The sequence below is a fragment of the Mustela lutreola genome, chromosome 8 (genome assembly GCF_030435805.1).
Source record: "Mustela lutreola isolate mMusLut2 chromosome 8, mMusLut2.pri, whole genome shotgun sequence".
In the NCBI taxonomy this organism is placed as follows: Eukaryota; Metazoa; Chordata; class Mammalia; order Carnivora; family Mustelidae; genus Mustela; species Mustela lutreola.
The window spans coordinates 113337165-113349547 of record NC_081297.1 but is presented as its reverse complement, the minus strand read 5'-3'; the positions used below and the strand labels follow the sequence as shown (position 1 = coordinate 113349547).

Sequence of the window (12383 nt, the reverse complement as noted above, 5' to 3'; positions counted from 1 at the left end):
TTAAAAAGTCCCTGGAGAGAAGATTTAAATCAGTCCCTGCTTTTAATTCAGTACTATTTTTTTTCTAGAACTTCCATGAATTTACTTGGAAGTAACCCAATTTCTCAGAGGCCCACTATATCTTGTGGACCTGTTTGAAGAGTACCCCAGCCCATCAAAGTGACTGAAGATTAGACTGGCTACTTCCCATGAAAATGTCTAATTATGTAATGTCCCCTAATATTAGCATAGCTTTTCTTATTACAGTAAAAAGAGGATGCTAGAAGGAAAATTTGCATATCATCATTTTGTGGATTGTAAAGAAGTAGCAGAGTATGAAGACTTGGTGGAGTATAAAGAAGTGTAAACAACTTGCTGCCATTATGAAAAGCATCATTATTTATTTTTTTGAATTATTTTTATTTTTTTAAAATTATATTTACTATCATATAATGTATTATATGCCCGAGGGGTAAAGGTCAAGGCATCATTATTTAAAGAGTACTCAAGTACTCTTTCATTTTCTCCTCTGACCTAAATTTATCTTTACAAATTTTCTTCCTCTGTAAGATAAAGGCATCTGCACTAAAGGATATGTGGCATTTAAAATTAAAGAAAAGACAAATTCTCAGCTGATCCAGAGTTCTGGCAATTAAATATTATTAATTATTTGCTTTCTTATTTTCAAAAATATATAATATTTTCATAAAATAAATTCAGGTTATGCTTTGCTTAAGTTTAATTTATAAATCCAGATTTTGTGAATATCTATTTCACTGACTCTGTAAACCAAAAAATAATTAACCAGCAATATTTAACCCTTAAAGTTGAAAATCTTTTTTACTTAACCAATCATGGCATAGAATTTTATGCAATAATTTTATTTTATTGATGAAAGCATTTACTGGATTACTATCTAAAAGATTAGCATTGATTTTTACTAAACTGATACATGTATAAATCATTAAAATGTTTTTCTTCTTTATAGGTTTAACATTTGTATAGACTATGTAAATTATCATTTATAATATAACCATTTCCTACAGTCATGTCCACACTTCACTAGTGGTCAGAAGCTGATGTTCTAATTCAGTTTCTTCACTAATTTTTTTTTTTTTAATAATTTTTTTATTTTTTATAAACATATATTTTTATCCCCAGGGGTACAGGTCTGTGAATCACCAGGTTTACACACTTCACAGCACTCACCAAATCACATGCCCTCCCCAATGTCCATAATCCCAACCCCTTCTCCCAAACACCCTCCCCCCATCAAGAAGATGTGGTATATATACACAATGGAATACTATGCAGCCATCAAAAGAAATGAAATCTTGCCATTTGCGACAACATGGATGGAACTAGAGCGTATCATGCTTAGCGAAATAAGTCAAGCAGAGAAAGACAACTATCATATGATCTCCCTGATATGAGGAAGTGGTGATGCAACATGGAGGCTTAAGTGGGTAGAAGAAGAATAAATGAAACAAGATGGGATTGGGAGGGAGACAAACCATAAGTGACTCTTAATCTTCACTAATTTTTCAGACCTTTTTATCTAAACTGTCTGAATCATGGTTTCTTCATCTGTAACACGAGAATGGGGCAAGAGTAATATTTTTTTTGGCCACTAAATGTGTGCCCAAAACTCTAATAAGAACTTTATGTGGATCTTTTAAAATATTTTCCACCACAACCTTAGAGGTGGCTACTGCTTACACGTATTTCTTTTCAGTTAGGAGCATTAGAGGCTAAGAGGACTCATGGACCTTTGCAAGGTTATATAGCTATGCAAGCTTGGATTCAAATTCAGACACTGACTTCAAAGCATGCACTTTTATCCATGGTATATATTTTTGTCTTAGCCTGTTTTATGGGGATGCTCTGGAAAAAAAGTCTCAGATATTCATAAATCAATGCAAAAATGACTAACTTATCAGTGAGTGGTCCCGAGTTTCAAGTTAGAGATTCACTAAAGTGAGAGGAAGTACATCTAAAGGTACAGAGTAAAAACAACTAGAGTAATATCTTGTGCTCATTCAATAATCACTGATGAAAAAAGTGAGGCAGAGGAGCTTTTATATATATGGTCCAGTTGAGAGAAGGAAAATGCATTTCTAAGTCACCCATGAAATAGATCATAAATGCAAACTATCCAGTACACAAGCAAAGGTGAGCTTTGGCATGTATGTGACATGTAGGTACATTGTTTAATTAGACTGGTGGTATTTCATAGTCTTCATAATTCCCTCCACTTGTTACAGATGGACGATTGGAAAATAGAAGCTTACATAATGACCAGTGGTCTTCACATGTCACAATACATTATCTTAAAAAAAAAAAAAAAAAACCACTGGTATCGCTTCATGGAAATATAAACCAATCTGTTAAAAGTGACTACTGGTTGGTTTCTCTTCCCTCCTCCACAACCCCAGCTGTCTCAGTTGATACTAAGAATTTAAGAAACAAAACAAACAAGCAAAGGGAAATAAAAAAGGGAGAGAGAGGGAAACCAAGGAATAGACTTTTAAATATAGAGAACTGTTGGTCACCAGAGGAGAGATGGGTGGTGTTGGGTAAAACAAGTGATAGGGATTAAGGAGGGCACTTGTTTTGAGTACCTGGTGTTGTATGGAACTATTGAATCACTATATTGTATATTTTAAACCCTGAATCTAATATTACCCTGCATGTTAGCTAATGAATTTAAATAAAAACTTTATATAAAAAAAGAATTAGGTAATTTTCACAGATACCTAGAAACCTACTTTGTTCCTAAACTATTTCCTTCTTTCAATTCCCTCCGTTCAAAAGGAAAAACCACATGTAAATATATGTATAGATTGGAAGGCAGACAAGACAGCCTACTGTTAAAGTCCTGAAATTCAACTTCCCTTTGAATGCACTATTAAATGATGATACTTTATCACATAAACCAAAAAGAAGAGAAAAGTGTTAAATGCAGAGTGAAACATCTTAGGATCAAAAAACTGTGTCTTACCTGATTCTTGAGTTGTGAATTTTACTACATTACTAAACTGATTACCATTTCCAACTTTCGTAAATGCAGATACACTGACAGAATAAGTGCTGACTGGTTCCAGTCCCAAAAGTTGCGTTTCAGTTTGAACACCTGAAATATTCTGGAAAGCAGGAAATAATTCTTTGTCACAAAACATTACCAAAAATTTGTAACTGGAAGAAAAGTTTTGTTACATGAAAGTTATGCCATCTATGTTTAATAAGCATGGGTATTTTCAGTGAAATAGTAAACATTTTTTTGTGCCACAGGGTGGGATCATATTATGATAATAGGATGAACTAGGCACCCTCTCAGCTCTAAAGATTGTCATAATGGCTATAGTTTAAATTTTTTTTAATGCTAGAGTATTTTGTCTCCTTAACACTTGCTTAGATTAATATACTGATTACTTCCTTTAAATTTGCAAAAATCAAAGTCTCCAACTTAAATCAAATTATGGGTGGTCAGCAATATTTGATTTTTCTTGAATTCATCTAGAGTCATTTTTTTAAAACCCAGTAATATCCTATGTAAATTAATTTATTCATCAGCTACTTCCTACTAGGTATTAGAAATACAATAGTTAATTAAACAAAATATCTACTCTCATGAATCTTAAATAAGGAGTTTACTCAGATAATTCCTAAATTTCTAATTTTACCCAATCTGTTAGGAAAATGAAAAAAGAAACAAAACAGTTATCACAACTGCTCAAGGAAGGATTTGCATTCTCATATAAAAATTTATCATTAAGTGTAAAGTCTTCATTCAAAGATAATTGTCAAAACTGAGAGATCAGTTAAGACTAATTTGTTATATTTATGGAAAGAGAAGACAATCTCCTATGATGGTATAATTTTTTAAATACTGCATTATATCTGACCCAAATAGAAACCACTTTGACTTATTAAACATTTCAGTAACAGAAATTTAGCAAGAATACTACCTTGCAAGGTACTTACAGTTTAATCACATTTTAAATTAAATCATATTTTAAATTAATATGCCAAGTCATTCACATATTTTAGGAACTCATTGTATTATATTATTTCCTCTCATTCTTTCACACTTACTATTTATAAAGTATACTGTTAGATAACTAGGAGATTATAAAGATACGAATATAAGAAATACATGGTTCCTGTATCAAGGAATTTTTATATTGAACAAAGAAAGCTATCAACAATTTATTGAGGAGAAATTAAACACAGCTCAGGTAAATAAATTTCGATTTGCATTAGGAGGGGCTCGTACCCAGAAAAATGACAGAATTTGAGGTTATAATAAAAAAAAAAAGGTGAGCAGCTTACTGGATAGTTACCAGATTTACATAAGAGAAGTTGTAAGAAGGAGAATTGAGGGAGGAATATTTCCAAACATTGTAACAGAACTTTTTTACTGAACAATTTCCTTTCATCAGATGTGCGAATGATCCAAGTTACCAGCAGGCCTGGATTAATTGGTCTCCATGCAGACCACACTGGACGGACTGCGATGGTGGGAATATTTGGGGATGGATCGGGAACTATTCCTCCTCCACAATCCCACATGTAATTTGAACGGATAAAAAAGGAAAAAAATATAAACCAATAGGAAAGAGGCAGAGGAAAACATAGAAAGGGAAATAGGGTAAATCGCTTGGAAAGGAAAAAAGGCGGCATGAAGTACATGTAAAGGAACTTAAAATAAGACTATGAAGGGGTGCCTGCGTGGCTCAGTTGATTAAGTGCCTGACTCTTGGTTTTTGCTCTGATTACTATCTCAGGGTCCTAAGATTCAGCTGCCTCAGGCTCCAACATTAGCAGGGAGTCTGCTTCTTTCCCCCTCTCTGTCTCTTCCCATTCTCACAAGCAAATTCTCTCTCTAAAATAAATATTAAAAAAAAAAAGACTATGAAAATTGACAGAAGAGAAAAATGGATGTAAATAGCAATAAATAAATTAAATTCAAAAAAAAAAAAAAGTAGTAAATTTTAAAGAAAAACTATTCCCTCAATTTAAAGTGGCACATTTAATACTTATGGTATAAAGGTAATATGTTTGCTACTAGTGAAATTTTAATGGTAGCGTTTCTATTGAAAAATGAAGAGGTTTAAAAGCTTAGACTATAACTTCTCATATTCAGGTAGAGGTGTACTGTCTTTCATGCTTAGTACTATGACAGCGCCGGATGGATTTTTAAAATCTTTTTTTGAAATATGTATGATAACAACAACAACAGCTAATACAATTGTCAAGTGCTAAAGATTATTCTAAATGCTTGATATAGAGTCTCTCTTTATAATCCTCATTTTTTAATGTATGCATCCTTATAATTCCTATTTTACATTTGAAGAAACTGAGAGATTAAGCAACTGCTATAATGTAGCACATTAAGTCCCAAATGTGATTGCAGTAAGAAAATGATTGCCCTTTCCTTTTTTATATAAGTTTCCCAGTGACCATTACAGATAAAACAAACAAAAAATGGGAATATGTTAAGATTAGACCAGGCATAGATATTAGAGGGCTAGAGACTTAGCATCATTAATAGAATTTCACGCTTTGGGGAAAGAGTCCACATTTATGGAGTATTATAATTCAAATTCTACTCAGCCAATCAGATTTTAAATTAATATCTTGATTTCCAGAAAGAAAGTCATTGTTCCTTAAGACATCACCTTAGCCACTCCTTTTGCTTTTTACTAGTAAGTTACATATGCCATAAAAATGATTTACCATCAACAATAAATTGTAATGCATATAATATTGGGGACAATGTTTACTGCAGAGTTTTTTCATGCTTCTTGCTGTAACTAAGTAAGAGCATCCCAGTACTTCATCTGCCTTTGGAAAAAATAAAAAATAAAAACATTTTTAAAAACAAAAGCCAGTCATATACCAGATTTTGGCAATTAAATGCTAGTATATATGAGATCCTTTATAATATCAGTTCTTTGGGTATTTTTCATTGATTCTGGAACCTAAAAATGGAGGAGGGAAAGGGTATTTAGTGTTACAAATGAATTAGTTTTGAAAAGAATAATGGTATAGCTTAAAAGACCAATTAGTGTGGGATTATATTCTATCAGGGAAGATTACCAGATTCCAGTATAAATACTTTTCTGAAAGGTTAAAAACATCACTGGGTATCTATCTTGACAATAAATAGAAATATATTGCATTTAAGATAACAACAGGTTTTAAATAGTCTGAAAAAATTTACTATATACTTTCCAGCATTAACAATACAATGCAATTATTTCTTAACTCTTTAATATCTATAAGTTGTAAGTGCTAAGTAAATTGCTCTACAAAGTATTCAGCTTCCATATCTGACAAATGTTCTCTTGTGTTTTCCACAAACACCCCTAAATTGCAGGAAAAAAAAATTTAAAAAGATGATCCTTGTTTAATTTAAAACAGTCTGTTTTCCCCTGCATGTCAAAAGATTTTAATTCAATTTTTGAATTTTTGAAATTAACATACACTGTTATAGTCAACCTACCTTATAAAATATAGTATCAGTTTCATGTTCATGAATTTTTAAACTATATATTTTAACAATACCGCCTGGAACAGGACTTGGGTTCCATTTCAGCCATACAAAGTCTGAAGTATAGTTGATTAAAGTCAAATTTTGAGGAGGTGCTAAAGGCACTGCAGGAAAACACATTATAAAACTTATATTCATAACATTTTTAGCATAAAAATATAATTGTGACTCTAGCTTCCTAAAAACACTAGTTAAGATTTCTAAAATGATGGTATTTCAATCTCAGAAATAAATAGCAGCAGTAATTACATTTTTACACTTGGAACTCAGTAGTTCCAAAGTAGTTTTAAACAAACACTTCATTCTGAAGCTTGAACTAAGGGAAAAAAAAAATGTTCAGCAAAGTAGATGAATAGTTGTAAGCTTGTTACAAATAGGTCACTGAACATCCTTTCAATTTCCATGCTGTTCCTTAAAGAGAGAGCAAAGCTGCAACAGTGAAATCATTTGAATAGGTATGGATTCCGGCTTACCTGACTCGTCTGTGTAAAAGAAAAGAGTACTGGAAGGACCAAGTCCTTTCATAGTTCTTGCAGCAGCAAAAAAACTATATAATGTAAATGGTGAAAGCTCTTCCAATATTAGATAGTTATCAGAAGTAATAAAAGAATAATTTTCATTTGGTCCTTGTAAAGTTAAATCATAACTTATTATTGCACCATTTGGCTTTAATGGGGGATCCCATGATAAGAGAACTGAGGTAGAGGAAAGGTTTTTAAAAGTGTTGATTATTGGTGAAGTTTCTGGGACTATAAAAGAAAAAAAGAATATTAAATAAAGCAAAAGTGAATTAGCATTAAAAAGAAGAGGTTTAATAGTAATGGGACTTAATTTTATTAGCAGATAATTATTTTAATTTTAAAATAGAGTTTGTTATGTTTATGGAAAGACTAATTATTTGAGAACAAACAGATTCTATATAAGAATGATGTTTTCTATCAGAAAGCCCCTATAAATTAGAAATCAGCTTATAGGCAATAAAAGGGTCCAGCCTACCATCTTCTTCAGTTTTGATGTGTAGCTGGGCAGTATAGGTATCAGAGAATCCCTTTTCTGTTGATGGGGTGATTTTTAATATATAATCAGTATATTTTTCCAGATTATCAAAATACATGCTTCTTTCATAGGTAACGAGAAGTGGTCTCACGTGGCGAGGAGTCTGCTGTAAGCTCAGAGAAACATAGTAGAAGACTAGACCATTTGGTTGAGTTGGCGGGCTCCAGCTTACATTTATTGCAGTTGACGAAATGGACTCGTAAGTTAGGTTTCCAACAAACCCTTCAGGTACTATGGTAGGTAACGTACAAAATATAAGAATTATCAGTCACCCTAAATGAAATCTAAGTAAATTCACAAACTGAGGGTAATTGTTGCAGTGACATTTTTTATACCATCAGCTCTTACATCATTTAAATGCAGATGTAGTAAATACCACCTACTATAAAATATCACGACAAAATAATTATATTAAAAATGATTCAAAATATAAACCCTGTCATCTTTAATATGGGAGAGAATTGCTTTATATAATACTCTCTTGTCTTTTCTTTCCTACAACATGGAGGCTATCCATGTATTATACATGTACAACTGTGTATATATACACCGATATTTAAATATTTGATAATTTGTATTATCTAAATTATTTAAAAATTTTTTATTTTCTTTCTTCTAAAGATTATCTTTATCGTACATATATCACATCTAGGACTTCTCATCCGCAACAGTGCACAGTAAGTGTTTATTATTCCCGGTGCTATAATGGCCACTGATAAAATTTATGGGTTGGTGAAAATACAGGGAGAGATCTGCATTTAAAGAATGTCTGAAATGATATTGACCACATACTGCACTAAAACAGTTTGCTAAAGACTCTGCAAGCACATATTTTCACATACTTTTTCATAACTTATTCTGTCACTCACTGTGTAAACTATTTAAAAGAGTGCTCTAACAAGGAAGGCATTCCCTCATATGTATCGCATCTGTTGGTTTACAATCTTAAGACAATAAACACAGAATCTTACTCTCCGCAGAATTTTAGGTCAATACCATTTCTCAGTAGGAGACTAGTCTTAAGAAATAAGTGGACACCAGAAACAAGAAGAAATAGGCAACGATTTTTGTGTCATTGTATTCTTGAAGCTGAAACCTGAAAAACATCAAGTGCTTTAATCATCACAGTTTTCTGAACACTCAGCACAAACAGGATACTGCTATAGCTCCATAAAAGAAAATTCTGGGGTTAAAAAAAAGTAAAGACATTCCAGGTATCTGAGTCAAAATCACAGGAAGAAGCTGTATAGAGTCCTATGTGGATTCAAAGGTTGAAATGGAAGTTGCTAGATTAAAAAAAAAAAAAAAAAAAAAAAAAAGTAGCTCCTAAAAGCAAAGGGACAAGTATATTAAGTATTGGAAAATCCATCCCTGGATGCAACAGCATTTTTCATGCTTATAACTTGGACGGCTGTGACATCTTCTGAAGGAATAAAAGTGACAGAGTCTTCATGAATGGTAGTAGTTTTCATGAACAGAGAAAGCTGTTATTCTAATAGTTTTATAGTTGCATTAAATGCATTTCGAACTTCTATAATAACTAATTAAATGTGCCTAAATAAATTACAGATTTTGCTAGCAATGCATGCAACAGAAAAAAAGGTTCTGAAATAAAGTTTTAAATTAATCCTATTAAAGGTTAATAAATGCTTTTGGTTTACATACTGTCTTGATCTGTGTATACTTGAACTATGTCACTGCTTTTATTCCCATTTCCAACTGAAGTACTTGCTGTGACCCAAAATGTATAGTAGCTGAATATTGCCAGTTTATCTATTATTGCAGATACGGTCATATTGTCAAAGTCATTGGTGACCTCATGGAGTGTAAAATTCTGAAAAATAAACATATCATTTTAATTGTTCAGGATATAGTTTTAGCATACATAAACATTTCAGAATAATTATTACCCATGAATTGGTTGTCTTATTTTAATATGTCAATTTTTGAGAAAAATCAACATAGAAAGTTTTAGTGCAATAATTAAACTGGAAATATGTTGTGCTAAAAGAGGAATGGATGGTAGTAGCTTTTATCCTAAAATCAACATACAGAATAGCTAAGAGGAGAAACTTCCAGCTTATGGTGAATATTCACTGGCCAACTGAAAATGCTACAACTGTACTCTCAGTGTTCTGTCTTCCTTATAAAACATTCAAGTATTTTTCAAAACACTGACCATATATCTTTGAACAAGTTTAAGTATCCTATAAAAACTTTTGTTTTTTTCATCCTGTTAATGATGAAGAAATTATGAAAATATTCACCTCTTTCTCTCAAATTGTTATTATTCATCCTTAATGGGGCTTTTTTTTTTAATAATCATGCAGAGAGATAGGAAGTCAGATGGATTTTCTTTCTTCTATGCAGAGTGAGAGCAATTTTAAAAATCTTTTTCCTGACTCCTAGTTATATTTGTCCTAAGGCATTTTTCGATGATTAGGGAAATTAGGGAACTTATTTATGCAATCATTTCCTTTCTGAACATATTTAAACACAAAACACATAGTTAAAGAAAACCAATTATAAAATAAAGGAAAATAGACTTAAAAATTATGTAGGTAATTAGTATGACTAAGTCTTAATAATAATGTGCATCCACACAAAGAAAGCTTAGTCATTCCAATCCCGACAAAACTTTGAACATCCTATAGACTTAATTCAATTCTAGCAGAGTAGCCTTCAATAAATCAACTCAACTCATAACTTCTCCTTCCTCAACTATAAAATAGGAATAATTATTTCTACCTCACAGAGAGATTTTGAGGATTAGATGATATGGAAGCATATAAAACAATATCTGGTATACAATTAAAACCACACTAAATGATAAATAGTTCATTTAAATGAAAAAACAGGGTAATCTGGGTGGCTCAGTTGGTTAAGCATCTTACTCTTTTTATTTTTTTTTAAGATTTTATTTGTTTATTTGATACAGAGTGGGTGAGAGAGAGGCAGAGGGGGAAGGAGAGGCCGACTTCCTGCCTAGCAGGGAGCCTGAGGTGGGGCTTAATTCCAGGACCCTGGGATCATGAGCTGAAAGCAGATGCTTAACTGACTGAGCCACCCAGATGCCCTACACACTGACTCTTGATTTTGGCTGGGATCATGATCTCAGGGTCCTGGGATGAGACCCCATGTCGGGCTCTGCCCTCAGCCAGGAGTCTGTTTGACAGTATCTCTCCCTCCCTCTTCCACAGCCCCTCCCCTGCTCTCATGCACACATGTGTGCATTCTCTCTCTCTCTCAAATAAATAAATAAATATAAATGAAAAACTTAGGGTAGTCCATTTGACTAAAGTTTATAGTTAGGATGGTTCTATAATGTATCAAAAAATTAAATTCAGCAAAGTTTTGTGTTTTTTTTGCCAATATTTGGTGGAGGGAGGAATGAGTGTAATAAAAGATCTACCTCAATTTTGTGGTTGCTTATCCAGAAACAGGCAAGTTAAAACAACATAACAATGTCACACAAAATATGATCTGTAAACATCAATATCTTTCAACATATCTATCTTACACATGGAATAACTGGGTTACATGAAGTATCTTTTAAAAATATGAATATAATTAGTCATTTAAAAAGAAGGAAATCTTGCCATTTGCAACAGCAAGGATGAACCTTGAAGGCATGCTGCTGAATGAAATATGTCCGACAGAGAAAGACAAATACCATATGATCCCATTCATAGGAGGAAACTAAAACAAACAAAAAACCAAAATCCTGCACTCACAGATACAGAGAACAGATTGGTGGTTGCCAGAGGTACAGAGTGGGAGGAGGTGCGCAAAATGGGTGAAAATGATCAAAAGGTACAGACTCCAGTTATAAAATAAATAAGTCATGATTAGGTAATGAAAAAATATATTAATATAGCTTTTGAGTATAATTTTTAATTTTTCTTTGTTATGGAATTTATTCTGATTACTTATCAAAATAATTTACCTATTGACTATTCAGACATGAATGATTTTGGATCACCCAGAACTCATTTGTGATCAATATAACATCCATAAACATGTAATAAATTTGGAATTAGATCAGTTATCCAGATGATTATTTCAGTCATTTTATTAGATTTTTGGAAAAAAACTGTCTTTCAGCTTAAATTATTGAATTAAGACTTGCTACTTTGTATATATAAATGCAGCCAGAAGTTATATAGTGAAAGCATTCAAATTTGATTAATCCACCAGTACAGTATTTATTTAGCATTCCCGTTAGTAAAACAGGACACTATGTCAGGCACAGGGAGGAGATATGACATAAGTGGGTCAAAGGGAAAATGTGGAAGCGTTAATACGTTCTACTAAACACAATGTGCAGCAATTGAGGGAAAAACACATGAGATTAAAACACAAGAGATTAAATTCCCCAAGGTAAGAAGAAGGAAAAATCACTTCACCACAAACTCAAATGCTCCATAACTAAGTGCCAAAAATAAGGTTGATCTATAATAATAATTTTGTGTTCTTTCAACTAAAAATATTTACTGAGCATTAAACCTATGTGTGATAGAGTACCAGGGGACTTTGGAGGATAGAATGAGAAGTGTCACATGACCCTTTTCTTCAAGTTATTTGCTATGGCATAGGAGCTGAGACAAGTAAGCAGATACCAGGAATGAAAAGCAGAATATGATGGGCCCGCCATGAAGTATTCTACAAAGTTCTGTGGGAAAGAGAAGGAGGAAGACAAAAGCGTTATACTTATTCTGCTACATGAATTTTATTTTGAGGATTTCTTCTATTCTGCCAATACAAAATAGAAAATTAGGAAGTGAAGATGCTG

At 32.5% G+C, this 12383-nt stretch overlaps 1 protein-coding gene across 2 annotated transcripts in view; it reads right to left on the bottom strand.

Annotated features, from left to right (window-relative positions):
• Positions 1 to 12383, bottom strand: part of PTPRQ (protein tyrosine phosphatase receptor type Q) — a 202376-nt gene that overhangs the window by 126455 nt on the left and 63538 nt on the right. The window contains exons 20-25 of one of the 2 annotated variants that reach the window (XM_059186422.1): positions 9257 to 9425; positions 7532 to 7822; positions 7009 to 7284; positions 6488 to 6639; positions 5719 to 5826; positions 2981 to 3122 (exon numbers count right to left, since the gene is read on the bottom strand). In XM_059186422.1, the coding sequence (XP_059042405.1) occupies positions 2981 to 3122; positions 5719 to 5826; positions 6488 to 6639; positions 7009 to 7284; positions 7532 to 7822; positions 9257 to 9425 (1138 nt within the window). The remainder of the gene's footprint in view (positions 1 to 2980; positions 3123 to 5718; positions 5827 to 6487; positions 6640 to 7008; positions 7285 to 7531; positions 7823 to 9256; positions 9426 to 12383) is intronic. The other variant, XM_059186423.1, reaches the window with a different exon arrangement.